This window comes from Heterodontus francisci, chromosome 11 (assembly GCF_036365525.1).
Source record: "Heterodontus francisci isolate sHetFra1 chromosome 11, sHetFra1.hap1, whole genome shotgun sequence".
In the NCBI taxonomy this organism is placed as follows: Eukaryota; Metazoa; Chordata; class Chondrichthyes; order Heterodontiformes; family Heterodontidae; genus Heterodontus; species Heterodontus francisci.
Window position 1 is genome coordinate 44430715 of NC_090381.1, and position 25347 is coordinate 44456061.

General features: G+C 47.0%; 1 protein-coding gene across 4 annotated transcripts in view; it reads left to right on the plus strand.

The window, feature by feature from the left end:
- Positions 1 to 25347, plus strand: part of LOC137375230 (ubiquitin carboxyl-terminal hydrolase 47-like) — a 113572-nt gene that overhangs the window by 31366 nt on the left and 56859 nt on the right. For all 4 annotated transcript variants that reach the window (XM_068042081.1, XM_068042078.1, XM_068042079.1 and 1 more), the window contains exon 3: positions 23977 to 24073. In XM_068042081.1, coding sequence (XP_067898182.1) covers positions 23977 to 24073 — 97 coding nt within the window. The remainder of the gene's footprint in view (positions 1 to 23976; positions 24074 to 25347) is intronic.

Here is a 25347-nt window from a genome sequence, read left to right on the forward strand (position 1 = left end):
CCTGCTGCTCAGTTAATCCATGCCTGCTGCTTAGTTAATCCATGCCTGCTGCTTAGTTAATCCATGCCTGCTGCTCAGTTAATCCATGCCTGCTGCTCAGTTAATCTGTGCCAGTTGCACAGTTAACCCATGCCAGTTGCTCAGTTAATCCATGCCAGTTGCTTAGTTAATCTATGCCAGTTGCTCAGTTAATCCATGTCTGTTGCTCAGTTAATCTGTGCCAGTTGCACAGTTAACCCATGCCAGTTGCTCAGTTAATCCATGCCTGTTGCTCGGTTAATCTGTGCCAGTTGCACAGTTAACCCATGCCAGTTGCTCAATTAATCCATGCCAGTTGCTCGGTTAACCCATGCCAGTTGCTTAGTTAATCTATGCCAGTTGCTCAGTTAATCCATGTCTGTTGCTCAGTTAATCTGTGCCAGTTGCACAGTTAACCCATGCCAGTTGCTCAATTAATCCATGCCAGTTGCTCGGTTAATCTGTGCCAGTTGCACAGTTAACCCATGCCAGTTGCTCAATTAATCCATGCCTGTTGCTCAGTTAATCTGTGCCAGTTGCACAGTTAACCCATGCCAGTTGCTCAGTTAATCCATGCCAGTTGCTCAGTTAATCCATGCCAGTTGCTTAGTTAATCCATGCCAAATGCTCAGTTACCGTGTACCAGTTGCACATTTAACCCATGCCAGTTGCTCAGTTAATCCATGCCAGTTGCTCAGTTAATCCATGCCAGTTGCTCAGTTAATCCATGCCTGTTGCTCAATTAATCCATGCCAGTTGCTCAGTTAACCCATGCCAGTTACACAGTTAACCCATGACAGTTGCTCAGTTAATCGATGCTATTAACGCAGCTAACCCAGGCCAGTTGTGCAGTTAACTCATGCCAGTTGCTTCCGATGCAGGCAGCATGCAGACTTTCTGCGCCCTGCTCATTTAAATGATTGTAGCATGCAGACAGCGCCAAGTGAGGGGTTCGCATGAGTTCAAGCTAGCCTGCACCTCTAAACTGGAGGAGCATTTTGACTGGAGCAGGTGTTGGAAGCTGTTGTAAAAGTGAGTTTGACTTGGAAACCACACTAGAATGACACAACATGACAGAGCAGGGCTCCAAGATTTTCTGACACTGCACTGGAGACCTTGGTGGAGAACAGGAGCAATGTCATCTATCCATAGTGGGCCAGGAGGCCCTCCAGATAAATTTTGTGAAGGCAGTGGGCTGGATACCATGGCAGTCAATGCCAGGAGTCTAGTCCTGAGGACCTGGTTGCAGTGTAGCAAGAAATTCAATGACCTCAAATGAACGGTCAAGGTCAGTGAATGTAGCTTCAAAAGTCGCATCCCGGCAACTGCACCACTCGCCTCATACACTGCAGACAGCACTGTGTTGGAGCAGTACGACAGGCAAAGAGACATGGAAGAAAGACGTTAAGGGAATGAATAAGGGTGATTTATTTAGAGATACAGCACTGAAACAGACCCTTCAGCTCACTGAGTCTGTGCTGACCAAGAACCATCCATTTATACTAACCCTACAGTAATCCCATATTCCTTATCATCTACCTACACGAGGGGCAATTTACAATGGCCAATTTACCTATCACCTGCAAGTCTGTGGCAGTGGGAGGAAACCAGAGCACCCGGCGAAAACCACACAGTTACAGGGAGAACTTGCAAACTCCGCACAGGCAATAGCTAGAATTGAACCCGGGTCCCTGGAGCTGTGAGGCTGCGGTGCTAACCACTGCACCACTGTGCCGCCCTGGCGTTTGTATGCAATATGGAATGGCTTGATTTAAAAATTTGGCTTGGAGTGTTTATTTTGTAGTTACTTTTATTTTTATATTGTTTCCGAGCAGACACTGGAGTGATTGGTAAAGGAGGGAAGGTAAGTGGGATCGTTGGTGAATAGAGAATTGCGGTTGTGTCTTGTATCACAGTCGATGAGTCAATCAGTGACAGCTGAGCCAGAAAGGGACTGTGTTGGTTGCCTCCTCCTTCTCTTCCTCCTCCTCCTCAACTGATCATCATATAGCTGACGGCAAGGGCTGTGCCCTCATGATGGTGAGGTTGCGCAATATGCAGCAGACAAACTCAGATCTTGCGCACACTCTGCCGAGTACTGCAGGGCTCCTCAGGTAGCAAAAGCATTGTTTTAGCATCCTGGTGGTTTGCTCTATCAGAATTTGTTTTCATTATATGCATGTTCAGGTGTGCAAAGGTTGTGTATTAGAGTCAGGAATTATGTTGTCAAAGGGTATCCCTTATCACCCAGTAGCCACCCCTTGGTTCATCATGGTAATTCAATGCAGATGGCACAGCAGACTGCCACAGAATAAAGGGAGCATGATTGCTGGCAGGATACTGGGCATTGTCCTGTATGATACACTGAATATAGCCACACACCAGCTGGATGTTGAGGGAGTGAAATCCCTTTTCGTTGTGGTACATCTCAGAGGTGGCCTGCAGCTCCTGGAAAGCAATGCGTATGTAGTCAACGGCACTCTGCACCATGGGGAAGCCTGCAATTCTCGCGTAGCCATGTGCTTGCTCTGCAGGCTTCCCTCTGGCAAAAGAGAATGAAATGTATTCATCTCTCTTGGAATACAGAGAATGAGTGACCTTGTTACAACAGTGGATGGCAAACTGAGAAATATCACACATATCGGGCTGAATTTTATGGGCCCCCTAGGGACGGGAACGGAGGCAGGACAGAGTGCCCATCGCCCTCCCAATGCCTTCAATTTTAGTCCGGGGCAGGGAAGGCAAGGACACCTTTTGGCCCAGATAGCAAATGAGGCCATAAAGTGGTCAATTAATGGCCACTTAAGGGCCTCCTCCCACCACTGCTGGTATTTTACTAGCAGCGGGGGTGCCACCACCACATGAGAAGGCCCCTAGAGATTCAAAGTGGCCTCGGTGCAGGCTGGTTTGGGGCGGCCCCACCTCCTTGGGCAATCTGTGGCCCATGGAGGGCCCCCGGCAGCAAAGGCCACCCCTGTGGCATCACCTAACTTCCTGCCCTCAGTAGCCCACACCCCCCTCACTGTAGCTGCCTGAGTGGCCGTGGAGAACCTGCCCGCACTTACCTTCAGTCCAGTCTCCATGTCTGCTGTACCTCAATTGACTGCTGCAGTTCTAGCAGTGACCACCACTCCCGGTGATGCTGCTGGGATTGCTGAGCTTCCAGCACTCTGGTTGGCCACCTGGAGGCCAGATCCCTGTCCTTAAAGTGATGGGGACCCCAGTGCTGGGCAGTTAATTGCTTGAGTGCTGTAAGACGAAGCCGGGGTCACCCAAAGGGCCGTGGGCGGGGTTCCACTTGCCTTTTGGACCCCCTCAGCTACATAAGATCCAGCCCATCACCTGCTCCAGCCTGCAAAGTGCCTGGCGCATAAAAGTTCCTGGCCACGGTCACTTTCACAGCCAGTGGCAATGCCATTCTCGCTCTGCTCTGAGGCTGCAGTTCTGAGTGCAGTAGGTGGCAGATTTCAATGAGCATCTCCTCAGTAAAGCAGAGACATCTGACACCCTGTTCCTTGCGGAGGGTGAGGTAAGGGAATTGCTTCCTGAACACCCTGAGCAGATACGGCCTCCTGCTGAAAGCCCTCCTCCTCTTTGTTGGAGGTCCTTCTCCTGCTCTGTGTCACCTCTGCTTATTCTCCCTAGCATGCCATAAGCAAAGATGATGCAAACTACTGCACCCATGTCTGGGAGCAACTGGCTTGCGCAGAATGCTTGAAGTCAGGATGAAATCCTGCAGCCCATGCCACACCACTCTCTGTAGACTTTAGCAACTTTAAACAACTTTGGAAACCATTGAAAACGTCTACAATTGTGGCAAGCACCAGTAGAAATCATTCAGCAACTTACCTAAATGTGATGATCTCTTTAAATGGTGGACTGTCCTTCCTGTTGCTGATCGAGTGTTCAGCTGTATATGTTCAAAAGACAGCATTAGCTGGAGTGTTGAGCTCCAAAACTTTAAACGCTGATCAATGCCCCATATGCCTATTCTGCATATTTCTGGCGGGTACATCCATTACGCATGCTAACACCATCATCAAAATGGCATCTGGTGTGGTTAACATCAGAAGTGTGTGTGAGAGCCACAGACACCATTTTAGTTGCCAAACGGCACTCACAGCACCAAAAAAGTGGGCACTGCATAGCCGAATTTTGCAGCCTTCAAATGCACCCACCATACTTAGAGAAAAAAAGACCTGTGGGATTGAGACCCACAGGCTTTTCAGTCAAGCAGCGAGTTAACCTGCCTTTCTGGCCAACAATGTCTTCCATGGGCTACTCCTACTTGTGCTGTATGTGCCACTTAGTGCACTCCCCTCTGGCACACTTTCTAACTCCCCCTTGAAATGATGCTTAGGATGAATAAAGGAAATTATGGTGTATGGTACTGGACACAGAATGTCTCCATGTATAGAAGAAGAATACAAGTCACAACTTGTTCTTTGCTGAGCAGAGTTCACATGTAACTGACAGTAGGAGGAGTGTCATGCAGGCCCCCACCTGCTAAGAATGAGGCATATTAATTTTGCCACATGGACATTACATTTTAAATTGTTGCTGGGAAAAAGAGAAGGCCTGTTACAAGGACTGCCAAATCTTGGCTGGAAAAAAACATTTACATACTAACAGACATTGAAGGCAGGGAAGCGCATTCCATTCCCTGCTAAGATGATACAATACACAGAGCCAAGACATGATCAGACAAGTTAGTCACATGACTAACCTGCTTGGCAACTTGGGGGATTTCCTGAATTGTAAAAACAGTTTGAACTGACAGCCAGCAGAAAGCTGTTTGCTCCTGGACTGAAGATCTCCAGTCTGCCCCCATCTCTTTCTCACAAGCCTTTGAATCCACTGAAGACACATGAACCCCAAGAGAGAAAAGTTTCCTGCAGCGAACAAGATTTAAGAAGGGCCCCAAAGAAACGCAAGATCTACCTACAATCAAGAACTCTACAGTGAGCTCGAAGAACTGTAACAACAACTCTTCAGATATTGTCTCAAACCTTTCCATTTTATTTTTCTTCTGTTCTTTTCTGTCTCTATTTGCTTGTCTATATCGCATATGCATGCTAGTGTGGGGCACGGCGTGTATCCATAGGCATTAACCGAATTAGAGTTTAAGTTTAAGTTTAATAAATTTCAACTTTTCTTCTTTAAACCGAAGAAAGCCTGTTTGTGCTGGTTTCTTTGCCTTATAATTGGAAAGCGGTGAACAAGGATTACCTGGAAGAGGGGAGCGGAGCGGACCTGGGAGGAATCGGCATCGGAGAGGGAGAGGATAAATCCAGCCTGAGGCTCGAGGCCCGCACTTACCTGGAAGAGCGGAGCAGAGCAGACCTGGGAGGATAAACACAGACACAGTCTAGATTGTTTGAAAAAAACATCAACAGTGACATCACAGGAAAGCTGCAAGGTGACTGGTTGGTAAGTAACTGCTGTTAGAGAATAGCTCTAAATCGCTGGCTTCGTAACTAAGGTAAGAAAAGTCTACAGTTTATTTTCATATATAGTAAGTAGTGTTTTTTAGGGAGTTCTGTCGTAACGAGGACCAGGGAAGAAGGGCCCTAGAGTATATTATTTGATATTAAGCATCTTCCAAAAGGTTTAATTTAAAGGGTTAAGTCATGGCAGGAGAGCTCAAAGCTGTGGTGTGCTCCTTGTGCTCTATGTCGGAAACCGGGAACAATTCTAGTGCCCGGGACCAGCATGTGCCTCCAGCTGCAGCTCTTGGCAGCCCGGTTTCAGAGCTGGAGTGGCGGCTGGGGAATCTATGGAGCATCCACGAGGCAGAGAGTATCGTGGATAGCACATAGAGAGAGGTGGTCACACCGCAGGCTCAGACCCCACAGGCAGGAAGGGAATGGGTGACCACCAGGCAGAGCAAGAGGACTAGGCAGGCAGTGCAGGAATCTCCTGTGGCTATTCCCCTGCAAAACAGATATACTGCTTTGGATACTGTTGGGGGGAATAGCCTCTCAGGGGTAAGCAGCAACAGCCCAATTCGTTGCACCACAGTTGGTTCTGCTGCACAGGGGAGGAGTAAAAAGTGTGGGAATGCAATAGTTATAGGGGATTCAATTGTAAGGGGAATAGATAGGCATTTCTGTGGCCGCAAACGAGACTCCAGGATGGTATGTTGCCTCCCTGGTGCTAGGGTCAAGGATGTCTCAGAGCGGTTACAGGACATTCTGAAGGGGGAGGGTGAACAGCCAGTGGTCGTGGTACACATTGGTACAAACAACGTAGATTAAAAAAAGGGAGGTCCTAAAAGCAGAACATAGGGAGTTAGGAACTAAGTTGAGAAGTAGGACCTCAAAGGTAGTGATCTCAGGATTACTACCAGTGCCACGTGCTAGTCAGAGTAGAAATAGCAAGATATATCGGATGACTACGTGGCTGAAGAGATGGTGTGAGGGGGAGGGTTTTAGATTCCTGGGACATTGGGACTGGTTCTGGAGGAGATGGGACCAGTACAAACTGGATGGGTTACACCTGGACAGGACTGGGACTGATGTCTTAGGGGGAGTATTTTCCAGAGTGGTTAGGGAGGGTTTAAACTAAAATGGCAGGGGGATGGGAACCTTTGCAAAGAGTCAGAGGAGGGGGGATCAAAGACAAGAACAAAAGACAGTAAGGGGAATAAGAAAAGTGATAGGCAGAGAAATCAAGGGCCAGAATCAAACAGGGCCACAGTGAAAAATAGTGGGAAGGGGTCAAGTAATGTTGAAAAGATAAGCCTTAAGGCTTTGTGTCTTAACGCGCAGAGCATTCGCAATAAAGTGGATGAATTAATCGCGCAAATAGATGTAAACAGGTCTGAAATAGTCAGGATTACGGAGACATGTCTGCAGGGTGACCAGGGATGGGAAATGAACATCCAGGGTGTTCAGTATTTAGGAAGGACAGACAAAAAGCAAAAGGCGGTGGAATTGCATTGCTGGTTAAAGAGAAAATTAATGCAATATTGAGGAAGGATATTGGCTCTGACGACGTGGAATCTGTATGGGTAGAGCTGAGAAACACTAAGGGGCAAAAAACGTGAGTGGGGGTTGTATATAGACCCCCAAACTGTAGTGATGATGTTGGGAATGGCATTAAACAGGAAATTAGAGATGCACGTGATAAAGGAACATCTGTAATTCTGGGTGACTTTAATCTGCATATGGATTGGGCAAATCAAATTAGTCACAATACCGTAGAGGAGGAATTCATGGAGTGTATACAAGATGGTTTTCTGGACCAATATGTTGAGGAGCCAACTAATGAACAGGCCACCCTAGACTGGGTATTGTGTAATGAGAGAGGAATAATTGACAATCTAGTTGTGCGAGACCCCTTGGGGATGAGCGACCATAATATGATAGAATTCTTCATCAAGATGGAGAGTGACGTAGTTGATTCTGAGACTAGGATCCTGAATTTTAATAAGGGAAACTACGAAGGTATGAGGCACGAATTGGCTATGATGGATTGGGAAACATTACTTAAAGGGAAGACAGTGGATAGGCAATGGCAAACATTCAAAGAGCACATGGATGAACTGCAACAATTGTTTATTCCTGTCTGGCGCAAAAGTAAAATGGGAAAAGTTGTCAAACTATGGCTTATAGGGGAAATTAGAGATAGCATTAGATCCAAGGAAGAGGCATACAAATTCGCCAGGAAAAACAACAGACCTGAGGATTGGGAGCAGTTTAGAATTCAGCAAAGGAGGACCAAGGGATTGATTAAGAAGGGGAAACTAGAGTACGAGAGTAAGCTTGCGGGGAACATAAAAACTGACCGTAAAAGCTTCCATAGGTATGTGAAGAGAAAAAGATTGGTGAAGACAAATGTAGGTACTTTACAGTTGGAAACAGGGAAATTTATTATGGGGAACAAAGAAATGGCTGACCAACTAAATGCATACTTTGGTTCTGTCATCACAAAGGAGGACACAATTTATTTATTTTTTATTTTAGAGATACAGCACTGAAACAGACCCTTCAGCCCACCGAGACTGTGCCGACCATCAACCACCCATTTATACTAATCCTACATTAATCCCATTACCCTCTCACATCCCCACCTTCCCCCTACCTTTACTAGGGGCAATTTATAATGGCCAATTTACCAATCAACCTGCAAGTCTTTGGCTGTGGGAGGAAACCGGAGCACCCGGCGAAAACCCACACAGTCACAGGGAGAACTTGCAAACTCCACACAGGCAGTACCCAGAATCAAACCCGGGTCGCTGGAGTTGTGAGGCTGCGGTGCTAACCACTGTGCCGCCCAAATATCATACCAGAAATGTTGGGGAACTCAGGGTTTAGTGAGAGGGAGGAACTGAAGGACATCAGTATTAGTAGAGAAATGGTTTTGGGGAAATTGATGGGATTGAAGGCCGATAAATCCCCAGGGCCTGATAATCTACATCTCAGACTACTTAAGGAAGTGGCCCTAGAAATAGTGGATGCATTGGTGGTCATCTTCCAAGGTTCTATAGACTCTGGAACAGTTCCTACAGATTGGAGGGTAGCTAATGTAACCCCACTATTTAAAAAGGGAGGTAGAAAGAAAACAGGGAATTATAGACCAGTCAGCCTGACATAAGTAGTGGGGAAAATTCTAGAGTTCATTATCAAAGATTTTATAGCAGAGCACTTAGAGAACAGTGGTAGAATCGGACAGAATCAGTATGGATTTATGCTTGACAAATCTACTAGAATTCTTCGAGGATGTAACTAGTAGAGTTGATGAGGGGGAGCCAGTGGATGTGGTTTATTTGGACTTTCAGAAGGCTTTCAACAAAGTCCCACATAAGAGATTAGCATGTAAAATTAAAGTGCATGGGATTGGGGGTGGTGTATTGCGATGGATAGAAAATTGGTTGGCAGACAGGAAACAAAGAGTAGGAATAAACGGGTCTTTTACTGAATGGCAGGCAGTGACTAGTGGGGTACTGCAGTGATCGGTGCTAGGACCCCAGCTATTCACAATATATATGAATGATTTAGATGAGGGAACTAAATGTAATATCTCCAAATTTGCAAATGACAGAAAACTGGGTGGGAGGGTGAGTTGTGAAGAGGATGCAGAGAGGCTTCAGGGTGATTTGGATAAGCTAAGTGAGTGGGCAAATGCATGGCAGATGCAGCATAATGTGGATACATGTGAGATTATCCACTTTGGTAGCAAAAACAGGAAGGCAGATTATTATCTGAATGGCTATAAATTGAGAGAGGGGAATATGCAACAAGACCTGGGTGTTCTCGTACACCAGTCGCTGAAGGTAAGCATGCAGGTGCAACAAGCAGTGAAAAAGACAAATGGTGTGTTGGCCTTCATAGCGAGAGGATTCGAGTACAGGAGCAGGGATGTCTTGCTGCAATTATACAGGGCCGTGGTGAGGCCACACCTGGAATATTATGTGCAGTTTTGGTGGCCTTATCTGAGGAAGGATGTTCTTGCTATAGAGGGAGTGCAGCGAAGGTTTACCAGACTGATTCCTGGGATGGCGGGACTGACGTATGAGGACAGATTGAATCGGTTAGGATTATATTCGCTGGAGTTAAGAAGAGTGAGGGGAGATCTCATAGAAACCTATAAAATTCTAACAGCACTTGACAGGGTAGATGCAGGAAGGATGTTCCCGATGGTGGGGAGTCCAGAACCAGGGGTCATAGTCTAAGGATACGGGGTAAACCTTTCAGGACTGAGATGAGGAGAAATTACTTCACCCAGAGAGTGGTGAGCCTGTGGAATTAGCTACCACAGAAAGCAGTTGAAGTCAAAACATTGTATGTTTTCAAGAAGGAGTTAGATATAGCTCTTGGGTTGAAAGGGATCAGATGATATAGGGGGAAAGTGGGAACAAGTTACTGAGTTGGATGATCAGCCATGATCATGATGAATGGTGGAGCAGGCTTGAAGGGCTGAATGGCCTACTCCTGCTCCTATTTTCTATGTTTCTATGATTCACCAAAGGGGGAGCTGAAAAAACACAGTGTGTTTAAAATTAAGACCGCATTTGTTGACAAATCAAACGGTAGGTGGCGCTGTTTTGGCACATGCGCAAATACACTGCAACGTCACAGCTTGCGACTGCAGCAACTGCCAGGACTAAAGATCGCGCTGCTCAAAGAATCACACAGTGGAAACCTAACAAACACGTGGCAGCATACAATGGCCGGAGTGAGAGAGTGGAGCGGGCCGGGGAGAGTAGCGCGGGGGGCGGGGAGACCAGCGGTGACGTTGACGGTGGGGGGGGGGGGAAAGAGGGAGAGAGGGAGGGGAGAAAGAGGGAGGGAGAGAGGGAGGGGAGAAAGAGGGAAGGAGGGAGGGAGGGGAGAAAGAGGGAGGGAGGGGAGAAAGAGGGAGAGGAGAAAGAGGGAAGGAGGGAGGGACGGAAAGAGGGGAGAGGGAGGGAGGGATGGAGGGGAGAAAGAGGGAGGGAGGGGGAGAAAGAGGGAGGGAGGGGAGAGGAGAAAGAGGGAGGGAGGGGAGAAAGAGGGAGGGAGGGGAGAAAGAGGGAAGGAGGGAGGGGAGAAAGAGGGAGGGGGACAGGGAGGAGGGGAGGGAGGAGGGGAGGGAGAGGGAGGGGGGTGGGGGAGGGGGGGGAGGGGAGAGAAGTGGGGGAGGGGGAGAGTGGGGGGTGGAGCAGCGGAGCGGAAGAGGAGTGCCTTTTTCTGTGCATGCGCCAGAAACAACAGCTAAAGACTTACCGCCAGTCCCTGGACCCGGCGACACCAAGGTCTTCGCACACTCGCTCCCCGCGGCTCTCTACGGCCTCTCGCTTCCGGCCCTCTCCATTCAACCGTTCCTCCAGCTGCGGGTGCCCAATCCAGTTGCTTCTCCCCTACTTCTCCACAGTACTTCAGGCATTGCAACTGTCTGGTCCCTGCATTTTGAATGCTCCCTCTCTCCACCCCTCCCCCCTCTCCATCTTCACCTCCCCTCATCACCCACCCCTCCATCCCCCTCTTCATCCACCCCTCTATCCCCCTCCACCCACCCCTCTATTCCCCTCTTCACCCACCCCTCTATCCCCCTCTTCACCCACCCCTCTATCCCCCTCTTCACCCACCCCTCCTCTACCCCGCTACCTCCACCCCTCCCTCCACCCCTCCCTCTACCCCCTACCTCCACCCCTCCACCACAGTTGAATATCTGAAGTGCAGTTGCAAAATCGGGGAAATAGCATGCAAAACAAAGCCTCAACAGTTCTGGGGTTAATTATTGAGAAGTTTTATTAAGTTCATTAAGCATCCGAGGCACTGCTGTGCATGGATACATGAGTGTTGTGTCCAGCATTCCCGTGAGACAGACAGGCCGAGTCTCTGCTATGCACAGCTAAAGAGATTGTTCCTGGAGAGCCTTGTGGTGAATGAACGCTTGGCTCTCTATTCCACTACTGTATTGTCCATGTGAAGAAGGCAAAGTCACAAGAGTCTGAGCTCAGTCTATTCTTGGTGAATGTTCCCCAAGCGCATCCCAATGTGCATTCCCAATTCATCCATAAATGCAATGTTCCTTTCCACATCGTGACAAGCTCCGCAGCATGATCTAGTTGCCTTCGTTGCTTGAATGCTGACCTTAAGTCTCAAGGATTGTTTTCTCGACGGCATGTTTTACACGAAAAGAAATAAAGCAAATCAGAGTCAGAGCTTGCCTTCCTCCATCCACTGAAATTACTGTTGCACACACCTTTTTATGTTCTGCAGTGAAGGCACCAATTGATAACGTCGCCAATGAAGCACTTATTACCCACCTCAGATGCAGGAATCAGCACATCCTTGCGTCCTCTCCTGCACTGCCTCCTTTGCTTGAATGCCGTCCTTAAGTGTCAAGGATTGTTTTCTCAAGGGCACGTTTTACATGAAAGGAAATAAGGAAAGAACATCAGTGTCAGAGCTTCCCTCCCTCCAATGAAATTACTGTTGAGCATGCTTTGTGTTCTGCGGTAAAGGCATGTACTGATAACACTGCCAATGAATCACTTAGTACCAGCCTTTCAGTGCAGCAGCTTTTTCGGGAGCAGCGTGTGAGCGAGTGAGCAGCTGGGAAAGTCAGTTTGAAAGTAAATTTAATTTCCTTTTGTTTTTCGGCGGAGGCCAGGGGGCTGCTGGGTAAGTAAAACACTATATATTTGGGCGGTTTCTGAACCCGAGACACCACACTTGTAGTGTCTCCCACCCGCCCTTCTCCTCTAACCAAAAAAAAAAAGGACTCGGTGGGGTGTTTATAAGGTAAGGCTTTTTCGATTTCTCTGGTTTTATTGTGATTGGTAAAAACTTTTCGTTCCTTTTTCATTTAACTAAGTTTAAACTTAAGATTAAAAATGGCAGGAGATCTCAGACCCGTATCATGCTCCTCTTGCTCAATGTGGGAGCTCAGGGACATGGCTGATGACCCTGGCTCCTTCACGTGCAGGAAGTGTGTCCAGCTGCAGCTCTTGTTAGACCGCATGACGGCTCTCGAGCTGCGGATGGACTCACTTTGGAGCATGCGCGATGCTGAGGAGGTCGTGGATAGCACGTTTAGTGAATTGGTCACACCGCAGATTAGGATTGCTGAGGGAGAAAGGGAATGGGTGACCAAAAGGCAGAGAAAGAGCAGGAAGGCAGCGCAGGAGTCCCCTGCGGTCATCTCCCTCCAAAACAAGTATACCGTTTTGGATACTGTTGAGGGAGATGGCTCACCAGGGGAAGGCAGCAGTAGCCAGGTCCATGGCACCGTGGCTGGCTCTGCTGCTCAGAAGGGCGGGAAAAAGAGTGGAAGGGCTATAGTCGTAGGGGATTCGATTGTAAGGGGAGTAGATAGGCGGTTCTGTGGTCGAAAACGAGGCTCCCGAATGGTATGTTGCCTCCCAGGTGCACGGGTCAGGGACGTCTCAGATCGGCTGCAGAACATTTTAAAGGGGGAGGGTGAACAGCCAGTTGTCATTATGCACATAGGCACTAATGATATAGGTAAAAAACGGGATGAGGTCCTACAAGCAGAGTTTAGGGAGTTAGGAGCCAAGTTAAAAAGTAGGACCTCAGAGGTAGTAATCTCAGGATTACTACCAGTGCCACGTGATAGTCAGAGTAAAAATGAAAGAATAGTCAGGATGAATGCGTGGCTTGAGAGATGGTGCAGGAAGGAGGGGTTCAGATTTTTGGGACATTGGGACCGGTTCTGGGGGAGGTGGGACTATTACAAATTGGACGGTCTACACCTGGGCCGGACTGGAACCAATGTCCTTGGAGGTGCTTTTGCTAACGCTGTTGGGGAGGGTTTAAACTAATGTGGCAGGGGGATGGGAACCAATTGAGGTCAGTTGACAGTGAGGAGGTAGTAACAAAAGCCTGTAAGAAACTAGATAATGAAGTCAGTGTGACTAAGGGGAAGAGCAGGCAGGGAGCAGATGATGAATATAAAGGGACTGGTGGTCTGAGGTGCATTTGTTTTAATGCAAGAAGTGTAGTTGGTAAGGCAGATGAACTTAGGGCTTGGATTAGTACCTGGGAGTATGATGTTATTGCTATTACTGAGACTTGGTTGAGGGAAGGGCATGATTGGCAACTAAATATCCCAGGATATCGATGCTTCAGGCGGGATAGAGAGGGAGGTAAAAGGGGTGGAGGAGTTGCATTACTGGTCAAAGAGGATATCACAGCTGTGCTGAAGGAGGGCACTATGGAGGACTCGAGCAGTGAGGCAATATGGACAGAACTCAGAAATAGGAAGGGTGCGGTAACAATGTTGGGGCTGTACTACAGGCCTCCCAACAGCGAGCGTGAGATAGAGGTACAAATATGTAAACAGATTATGGAAAGATGTAGGAGCAACAGGGTGGTGGTGATAGGAGATTTTAATTTTCCCAACATTGACTGGGATTCGCTTAATGTTAGAGGTCCAGATGGAGCAGAATTTGTAAGGAGCATCCAGGAGGGTTTTCTAGAGCAGTATGTAAATAGTCCAACTCGGGAAGGGGCCATACTGGACCTGGTGTTGGGGAATGAGCCCGGCCAGGTTGTTGAAGTTTCAGTAGGGGACTACTTTGGGAATAGTGATCACAATTCCGTAAGCTTTAAAATACTCATGGACAAAGACGAGAGTGGTCCTAAAGGAAGAGTGCTAAATTGGGGGAAGGCCAACTATACCAAAATTCGGCAGGAGCTGGGAAATGTAGATTGGGAGCAGCTGTTTGAAGGTAAATCCACATGTGATATGTGGGAGGCTTTTAAAGAGAGGTTGATTAGCGTGCAGGAGAGACATGTTCCTGTGAAAATGAGGGATAGAAATGGCAAGATTAGGGAACCATGGATGACAGATGAAATTGTGAGACTAGCTAAGAGGAAAAAGGAAGCATACATAAGGTCTAGGCGGCTGATGAAAGACGAAGCTTTGAAAGAATATCGGGAATGTAGGACCAATCTGAAACGAGGAATTAAGAGGGCTAAAAGGGGTCATGAAATATCTTTAGCAAACAGGGTTAAGGAAAATCCCAAAGCCTTTTATTCATATATAAGGAGAAAGAGGGTAACTAGAGAAAGGATTGGCCCACTAAAGGACAAAGGAGGAATGTTATGCTTGGACTCAGAGAAAATGGGTGAGATTCTAAACGAGTACTTTGCATCGGTATTCACCGAGGAGAGGGACATGACGGATGTTGAGGTTAGGAACAGATGTTTGATTACTCTAGGTCAAGTCGGCATAAGGAGGGAGGAAGTGTTGGGTATTCTAAAGGGCATTAAGGTGGACAAGTCCCCAGGTCCGGATGGGATCTATCCCAGGTGACTGAGGGAAGCGAGAGAGGAAATAGCTGGGGCCTTAACAGATATTTTTGCAGCATCCTTAAACACGGGTGAGGTCCCGGAGGACTGGAGAATTGCTAATGTTGTCCCCTTGTTTAAGAAGGGTAGCAGGGATAATCCAGGTAATTATAGACCGGTGAGCCTGACGTCAGTGGTAGGGAAGCTGCTGGAGAAGATACTGAGGGATAGGATCTATTCCCATTTGGAAGAAAATGGGCTCATCAGTGATAGGCAACATGGTTTTTGTGCAGGGAAGGTCATGTCTTACCAACTTAATAGAATTCTTTGAGGAAGTGACAAAGTTGATTGATGACGGAAGGGCTGTCGATGTCATATACATGGACTTCAGTAAGGCGTTTGATAAGGTTCCCCATGGCAGGCTGATGGAGAAAGTGAAGGCGCTTGGGGTCCAAGGTGTACTAGCTAGATGGATAAAGAACTGGCTGGGCAACAGGAGACAGAGAGTAGCAGTAGAAGGGAGTTTCTCAAAATGGAGACGTGTGACCAGTGGTGTTCCACAGGGATCCGTGCTGGGACCACTGTTGTTTGTGATATACATTAATGATTTGGAGGAAAGTATAGGTGGACTGATTAGCAAATTTGTAGACGACACTAAGATTGGTGGAGTAGCAGATAGTGAAGGGGACTGTCAGAGAATACAGCAGAATATAGATAGATTGGAGAGTTGGGCAGAGAAATGGCAGATGGAGTTCAATCAGGGCAAATGCGAGGTGATGCATTTTGGAAGATCCAATTCAAGAGTGAACTATACAGTAAATGGAAAAGTCCTGGGGAAAATTGATGTCCAGAGAGATTTGGGTGTTCAGGTCCACTGTTCCCTGAAGGTGGCAACGCAGGTAAATAGAGTGGTCAAGAAGGCATACGGCATGCTTTCCTTCATCGGACGGGGCATTGAGTACAAGAGTTGGCAGGTCATGTTACAGTTGTATAGGACTTTGGTTCGGCCACATTTGGAATACTGCGTGCAGTTCTGGTCGCCACATTATCAAAAGGATGTGGATGCTTTGGAGAGGGTGCAGAGGAGGTTCACCAGGATGTTGCCTGGTATGGAGGGCGCTAGCTATGAAGAGAGGTTGAGTAGATTAGGATTATTTTCATTAGAAAGACGGAGGTTGAGGGGGGACCTGATTGAGGTGTACAAAATCATGAGAGGTATAGACAGGGTGGATAGCAAGAAGCTTTTTCCCAGAGTGGGGGTTTCAATTACTAGAGGACACGAGTTCAAAGTGAAAGGGGAAAAGTTTAGGGGGGATATGCGTGGAAAGTTCTTTACGCAGAGGGTGGTGGGCACCTGGAACGCATTGCCAGCGGAGGTGGTAGATGCGGGCACGATGGAGTCTTTTAAGATGTATCTAGACAGATACATGAATGGGCAGGAAGAAAAGAGATACAGAAGCTTAGAAAATAGGCGACATGTTTAGAGAGAGGCTCTGGATCGGCGCAGGCTTGGAGGGCCGAAGGGCCTGTTCCTGTGCTGTAATTATCTTTGTATCTTTCTTTGTTCACCTCAGCTGTAGGAGTCAGGATGATGTTACTGACCCTATCTCATGATGGTTCAATGCTGCTCTCAGGGAAAACATGAATGATGTGAGGGTGCTGGAAAAGAAGCACATTTCTTTTGGACTATGAACATAAAGCTGGCCATTTAGCCCAGCTGTTCTCTGCTAGTGGTTATGCTACTCGTGCGTCTTCCCATCCATTCCCATTTAATCCTGCCTACTACTATCAGCATCACCTTCCATTTCTTTCACTCTTACCTACCTTTGCCTTAAAGCAACATTGAGGATGGAGAACGGTGTGGCTGCACTCCCACCTCACCAGTTGTGTACGCAGCAAGAGCATTCACATTTGTGCTACCACTGTACACGGCATGCTTGTTTCTTTTAGTGCTCAGTCTCTTCTTGCTGAATGTTCTCCAAGTGCTTGACCCCTTTGGACGTCCTCTCTGCTTGACAGGCAGCAGCTGACAATTGCGGAGTCTCACAAGGCTCTGCATGGTTGTTTCAAAGGCGGATGAGGAAACAGGTGGCTGTGTGTCCATGTGCACTGCTCGGATGGGTGCAGGAACAGGTGACTGTGTAACTGAACAGCAAGGAGAGGGTACCGCAGGTGGGGGAAGTGGAGCTTTGAACAGGCAGGCATATGTATGGTCCATCAGATCATTAGGCCAGGGGGTGAAACGCTCAGGATCCAGGGATTGTGGCACGCGACTGATGTCCAGCGCGCGGCCACCTCCATCCGAAGGTGCTTCCGGGCAATTGTTGGGCATAGTAAATGGCTCCATCTCATCAGCCAGTCCTTGCTGCCAGCAGAGAATCTGTCACCGCAGCCAGTCCAGTTTCCTCATGAATGATGCCGTTCCACTCTGCAGAACGGCCTGTTCTCAAGTTTACTGCTGAAGTCGTCATAACTCTTGAACTCCAGTTCAGGAAGGCTATTAAGGGACCACACGGGAAACATGAGATGAGATAAGAAATACAGAATGCACTCCATTGAAACGTTACAAAAACGAAAGTGACCGTTTAGATGGAAGGTTGTTCGCTGGACTGCAGCACATGTACAGCCTGCACACAGCAACTCACAACAGGGACTGGAGCACATGCGGTGCCCCAGACAATGGAAATGTTTTCAGAGCAATTTACAACAGGGACTGGAGCACATGCGGTGCCCCAGACAATGGAAATGTTTTCAGAGCAATTTACAACAGGGACTGCAGCACATGCAGTGCCCCAGACAATGGAAATAGTTTCAAAGTAACTTACAACGGCAGAGCAACTTACCTTGGCACAATCTCCTCTGTCTAATAAAAATGAAGCAAATCTCCAAAACGACTAAATAATTCAGAGAAAATGCCCGACGAAACCTCTCCTCCTTCCACTTTCAAAAACTCGTGCCGAAGCTTTGACGCATGCGCAGAGGCCAACCTGGCGCATTGCCCGAGGAAGATGACATTACGCGATGACGTCATCTGCGCATGCGCAAAGCGGTCCTGGCAAGCCAGACCGCAGCGCATGCGCAGAGAGCAGGAGACCATGTGCGCACCCAGGCGCAGTCTGATGACGTCAGCGTTGCCAAGCGTTGTCATGAATCACTTTGTAAAATTAAACCCTGTTACAGTAAGGCCAGGTGAAGGGTAAAAGGGAACCTTAGACCTCTTTCTCACTTGGCCATAACAGAAATTTGGGTATTAGCGTCCAGAATTTTACCCACAGACAAATGAGAGAAATTAGAAGTGGGAAGCCAAATTGTTTGCAATCAAAAAGGAGCAAGATTTCAATACAGGTTTTCTTGTGGTTGTGTGTGCTTGAATAATAACATGTCTGCAACTGAAGCGAGTAGCTCTCCAAGCCAGGGGGCAGTAACTTGGGATAAGTTAAAAGCACTGTCTATGGAGGAGTTGAGGAAAATGGCTGAGCAGTGTGGGATCACTGTACATGGTAAGGTTAGGAAGTCTGAACTCCTAAGGCGAGTGGCCAACCATTTTTCCTTGGAATCTGAAGAAGCAGAAACAGGGTTAGAAGCAGACTCCGACAGGGTACTGGTAGCAAAGATACAATTGGAACAGAGGAAGCATGGATTTAAGGAAAGACAGCGGGAGAAAGGGAGAGCCTTCCAGAAGGAACATGAAGAGAAAGAAAGAGAGGAGAGAGAACGAGAAGCACAGCAGAAGAAACAAGAGAGAGAGGAGAAAGAGAGAGAACGAATATTTCAGAAAGAATGTGAAGAAAGAGAGCTGAAGCGGCTTGAGTTAACTAGGGGCCGACAGAGTAACCCCAGTGAAAGCACGGCCAATATGGAGCAGAGTAATTCAGGGCTGTGTACAAAATTGTTAAAACTAGCTCAACTAATGCCAAGATTCAATGAGGAGGATGTCGAAGAATTTTTGTGTCCTTTGAGAAATTGGCATGGCAGCTAAAATGGGCAGCTGAGACCTGGCCTCTTTTATTACAAAGCAATCTAGCTGGAAAAGCCCATGAGGTCTATTCTCTGTTGCCAGATGAGAGTTAATCAAATTATGAACTGACCAAAAATGCTATCCTCAGGGCATATGAATTAGTACCCGAAGCCTATCACCAAACGTTTAGAACCCTCAGAAAGCAAGCTAATCAAACTTATCTGGAGTTTGAAAGGAGTAAGCAGCTGGCTTTTGAACAGTGGCTGCGGTCTCTTAAAGTACAACTCGGCTATGAGAATCTCAGAGAAGTAATTCTGTTTGAAGAATTTAAACACTCTCTCCCACTCTCCATAGAGACCCATGTAGAGGAGCAGTAGGTTCAGAGAGCCAGGCAAGCGGCCTTTCTGGCCAATTAGTTTGCTTTAATTTATAAGTCGTTTTCCCAGGGGAGAACTTTTCCTAGTCACCCCCACAAATCTGAAAAGGACTAAGGATGGGAAGGTGATAAACGCCCATGCAGTCCTGGGAGAGAAAGGAAAGCAGGAGACAAAGGGGGCCCTCTTCCAACCAAAAAGGAAGGTGCTGTATGCAAGAGTGAGACCCGGAGATCTCTGTGCTTCAATTGTAATAAGGCAGGATATTTAAAAGCTGACTGCTGGAAACTAAAGGGAAAACCTGTAGGGTCAATCAGGGCACACCCGCTCAGTGAAGAACGAAACCTGATGGAAAGCACAGCAGAACAAGCTGTGGCTTTAACCGCCGTAAGAGTGAGACCCAGGAAGTCTACTGCTGCAAGTGCAGGAACATTTAATAGGATTCCTGAAGGTTATCAGGGTTTTGTGTCTGAAGGGAGAGTAACCCCATACCCTTCGAGTGGGGCAAGCAAGCCCATAGTGATTTTCAGGGACACAGGGGCCACGAGATCCCTTTTACTGGGAAAAGGCCTGACCTTTCCCCCAGAGAGTGCTTTCCTCACCAAAATGGTGGTGAATTGTATTGGAGGGCAGTATATGCCTGTACCTGTACACCGGGTGCACCTGGAGTGGAACCTAGTTTTGGGACCAGTGACCGTAGGGATTGCCCCTAGTTTGCCTGTGGACGGGGTTGACCTGCTTCTAGGTAATGATCTGGCGGGGGTGAAGGTGGTAGCCCCCTAGTAGTGAAAGAAAGGCTGCAGGAGGTCAGAGAGACAGGGCAGTGGTGGGAGACGGACCCCTGCAGTTTCCCTGAATGTGTAGTGGATAAGGCCATGATCAAACCAGCTCCTCCAGAGGATACTGCATTGGCACTGCAGGCAGATGACCATGAGGTCTGTCTGTCTGAGACTTTCTTTGGAAAGTTAGGAGACCCAGGTTTTGAATTAAATGGATTTTCCCTCGCTGAGGCTCAGCGAGCCGACCCAGTATTGCAAGAGGCTTCCCAGTCTGAAAGTGAAGCAGAGGGAGTCCCTGATTGCTACTATTTAAAGAATGACGTACTGATGAGGAAATGGAGTTCTCCTCACAGACCTGAGAGCAAGGAATGGACAGTAGTTCACCAGTTAGTGGTGCCGCAGAGTTACTGGAGAGAAATCTTAAGAAGAGCCCACTAAACTACAGTGGCTATACATGCCAGCATCTTTCTTTTTTTTTCTTTTGGGCCTCCTTATCTCGAGAGACAATGGATACGCGCCTGGAGGTGGTCAGTGGTTTGTGAAGCAGCGCCTGGAGTGGCTATAAAGGCCAATTCGGGAGTGACAGGCTCTTCCACAGGTGCTGCAGAGAAATTTGTTTGTTGGGGCTGTTGCACAGTTGGCTCTCCCCTTGCGCCTCTGTCTTTTTTCCTGCCAACTACTAAGTCTCTTCGACTCGCCACAATTTAGCCCTGTCTTTATGGCTGCCCGCCAGCTCTGGCGAATGCTGGCAACTGACTCCCACGACTTGTGATCAATGTCACACGATTTCATGTCGCGTTTGCAGACGTCTTTATAACGGAGACATGGACGGCCGGTGGGTCTGATACCAGTGGCGAGCTCACTGTACAATGTGTCTTTGGGGATCCTGCCATCTTCCATGCGGCTCACATGGCCAAGCCATCTCAAGCGCCGCTGACTCAGTAGTGTGTATAAGCTGGGGGTGTTGGCCGCTTCAAGGACTTCTGTGTTGGAGATATAGTCCTGCCACCTGATGCCAAGTATTCTCCGAAGGCAGCGAAGATGGAATGAATTGAGACGTCGCTCTTGGCTGGCATACGTTGTCCAGGCCTCGCTGCCGTAGAGCAAGGTACTGAGGACACAGGCCTGATACACTCGGACTTTTGTGTTCCGTGTCAGTGCGCCATTTTCCCACACTCTCTTGGCCAGTCTGGACATAGCAGTGGAAGCCTTACCCATGCGCTTGTTGATTTCTGCATCTAGAGACAGGTTACTGGTGATAGTTGAGCCTAGGTAGGTGAACTCTTGAACCACTTCCAGAGCGTGGTCGCCAATATTGATGGATGGAGCATTTCTGACATCCTGCCCCATGATGTTCGTTTTCTTGAGGCTGATGCCAGCATACGAAAGACCAAAGCCCACATAAGACAGAAGTTAGACTGGCCAAAACTCCACAAAGATGTGGTGGAGTACTGCAGGAGTTGCCACAAGTGCCAAGTTGAGGGGAAACCCCAACCTACAATGAAACCTGCACCCCTAAGTCTTGTACCGGTGTTAGGAGGACCCTTCAGCAGAGGGCTGGTGAACTGTAGGGGACCCCGCCAAGAACAAAAGGGGACAGGCAGGCATAAGGCTGGCAAACAGTTAGACAAGGAAGTGGAAAATGTGACCAAGAGGGCAAGTTAAAGTAAGTCCAGGAGGAATCCCGGATGAAAACCCCTACTGTTTGGTCAGCCAACACCGAACAAATTTGAAAAGTTAGACCCCACATCTTACTATGTAAATGCAGACAATAGAAGCACCCCACCAGAGTTGCTAACAGCATTTACAGGAACCTGCAGAGACAAAGAAAGACCAAAATATACAAAATGGGTGGTTTTATTTTAATAAAAAAAAGTCAACAGATGAAACTCTCCGCCGAACAAAGGCAGAGAAACAGTGAGGGTGATGCCTCACCTAGTTGAAGTGTCACAGGGGAGTGCAGTAGAGTCTGCACAAATACCTGCAGGCAGGAGTGTCCCAGAGAACAAAGGGGAGATTAGCAAAGAGTCTTCCCACAGTGAGAAAAAAAGGGAAGCACCCATCCCCTGAAGTCAAAAGCCTTTGCATGACTCAGCAAAGCACTGAAAGAGAGTTCAGACTAGACCCTCTCACTACTGACCCTGTTTAAAAAAGAATTACCTCAGCAGGAACAAAGACCCTGCCAGCCATAGAAATGGGCAAACGGAAGTGAAACTTCCCAAAAAAAAAAGAACCACATGTTTTTTGGGAAGCCAAGCAGGGGGCAATTAAAGCAGCACTGGCACCAAGAGAAGATAGGCTATAATAAACTGTAGGATTTATAAATGAATGGAAATGAATGAGAGAAATACATGTTTTTTCTGTATCTTATATTTTCTCTCAACCCTTTTAACGCAATGCACTTTTCTCAAATCGCATTTCATTCCCCTAGGTATGGAGGTATCATGCAAGCCCCCACCTGCCAAGAATGAGGCATATTAATTTTGTCACATAGACATTAAATTCCAAATTGTTGCTGGGAAGAAGAGAAGGCCTATTACAAGGACTGCCAGACCTTGGCTAGAAAAAAAAATTTACATACTAACAGACATTGAAGGCCGGGAAGCGCATTCCATTCCCTGCTAAGATGATATAATACACAGAGCCAAGACATGGTCAGACCAGTTAGTCACATGACTAACTTGCTTGGCAACCTGGGGGGTTTTCTGAATTGTACAGTTTGCACTGAGAACCTGCAGAAAGCTGTTTGCTTCTGGACTGAGAAGTTCTCTCTCCCATCTGCTTGCATCTCTTTCTCACAAGCCTTTGAATCCACTGAAGATACATGAACCCCAAGAGAGAAAAGTCTCCTACAGTTAACAACAGTAACAACAGCTCTTCAGATATTGCCTCAAACCTTTCCACTTTATTTTTGTTCTGCTCTTTTCTGTCTCTATATGAGTGTGTATATCACGTATGCATGCTAGTGTGGGGCATGGCATGTATCCATAGGTGTTAACCGAATTAGAGTTTAAGTTTAATAAATTTCAACTTTTCTTCTTTAAACCTAAGAGAGCCTGTTTGTGCTGGTTTCTTTGCCTTATAATTGGAAAGCAGTGAACAAGGATTTACCAAAGGGTGAGCTAAAAAAAGTGTGTTAAAAAATAAAACCCTGTTACAGTAAGACCAGGTGAAGGCTGAAAGAGAACCCTAGACCTCTTCTCACCTGGTCATAACAAGGAGGAACATGATGGTTTCATGATATTGTTTTGTGCCAGTTAATATGGGGTAAAATAGGATGAGAAGTGGAAGTTTTTATAAATTTGAGCCAGCACGTGCCTTCAAACTCCCCTATCTGTGATGCCCTCTGTGATTTTTCTCCCCAGGGTTTGAAATGTTTCTTTTTCATAGCAGGTAAGCAGCCAAAGATTTTTGAAGGCACCACCTGTCACAGTTCTCTCAAGTGTTGCAGGTTGCCTTGCTTTTGTAAAAGAATTCAAAAGTGAAATAGCATGCAGTAAAATCCCTGTCTCATCATTCAAACAGTAATGAGAGAGGAGATGATGGGTGCCTTTGATAAGTAATTACGTTGTGGAATGAATCCACCTAAGGATGTGAGTGAAGGGACACTTACCACATGTCATTTTCAAAATTCATGTCTTTGTTTTTAAATCTTTTTATGACCTCAGTCCACCCATCCTTTAATGTTTTTCTGTTTTCCTGTGTTCCTGCATGCATTTTCTGTTGCTGTAACAGCAGAATTCTTTATGCCTCTCATGTTCTCTGCTCTACCATTGCTGGCCATTTATTCAACCAATACATTCCTACCTCCTGGAATTTCTGCACAGTTCCCTCTAACATGTTGCCTTCCTTCCTGCTTTCAAAAACTTCCTCAAAACCTTCACCTTTGACTGTTCCTTCAGTTCCACAGCACAGCATCCCCCTTTCCTGTTCATATTCTGTATCCTTTTTCGCATTATTGTTAAGTACTCTTGATATGTCTCCCTACACATGAGGAGCATTATATAAATGCAGGTTGTTGTAAAGAAAGGCTAAGCATCATGGCTACTGTTTTGATTCTAATCAACTTTTCCTTTTATGTCTATTTTTTAATTCATGCAAAGTTTTTGTGGGACTGATAAATCAGGGAGCCACTTGTTATCTGAACACATTGCTTCAAACATGGTTCTTGACACCAGAAGTTCGACATTGCTTTGACAGGTAGGCATTAGAATTACTTCATCCTGCTAAAAGAGTGCTACTTTTTAAATGTCAGTAAAAGTTCTGTAAATGTAAAGATACAGAATTAGAAAAGTCTAGAAATGAGAAATTTGGTCAACTCTTATTCAGAAATTGAGAAACAATTGTATGATGCAGTCAGAGCACAAGAGGCTAGAAAATACAACTTGAGGTGATTTATTAGATCTGAGATTTGGAGAAGTGCAGTGCAATTTGGGCAAACTGCACCCTTCCAGTACCCAGGCAGTGGGACGGGGGTTGGCAGAGGAGGGGAAATACGATGACAGCAAGTCTACTACCTGAAATTGCGTATTATTCAGTGCTGATTGCTAATCAAATCAGAATGGCCTAAATAGGAGATAGAAAAATAAAAATATTCGATGGGTGCAAGTGACATGTGCACCACTCAAGTGCCAGGCAATGACCATCTCAAACAAGAGAGAATCTAACCATCTCCCCTTGACTTTCAATGGCATTACCATTGCTGAATCCCCTACAATCAGCATCCTGGGGGTCACCATTAACCAGAAACTGACCAGGACTTGCCACATAAATGCTGTGGCTGCAAGATCAGGTCAGAGGCTGAGAATTCTGTGGCAAGTAACTCTCCTCCTGACTCCACAAAGCCTGTCCACCATCTACAAGGCATAAGCCAGGAGCGTGATGGAATACCCTTCACCTGCCTGCATGGGTGCAGCTCCAACAACACTCAAGAAGCTTAACACCATCCAGGGCAAAGCAACCCGCTTGATTGGCACCCGATCCACCGCCTTCAACATTCACTTCCTCCACCACCAGCGCACTGTGGCAGCAGTGTGTTCCATATACAAGATGCACTGTAGCAATTCACCAAGGCTCCTTTGACAGCACCTTCCAAACCTACGACCTCTACCATCTAGAAGGACAAGGGCAGCAGATGCATGGGAACACCACCACCTGCAGGTTCCTCTCTAAGCCACACACCATCCTGACTTGGAACTATATTGCTGTTCCTTCACTGACACTGGGTCAAAATCCTGGAACTCCCTTCCTAACAGCACTGTTGGTGTACCTGCACCCACATGGACTGCAGTGGTTCAGGAAGGCAGCTCACCATGGCCTTCTCAAGGGCAATTAAGAATGGGCAATAAATGCTGGCCTTGCCAGCGATGCTCATATCCCCCGAACGAGTTAAAAAAAGAGTTGTTCTTAATGTGAAGTATTTTGTTGGGTTGGTTAGAGAAACTATTATGTGCATCTTATTAGTCCTATTACAA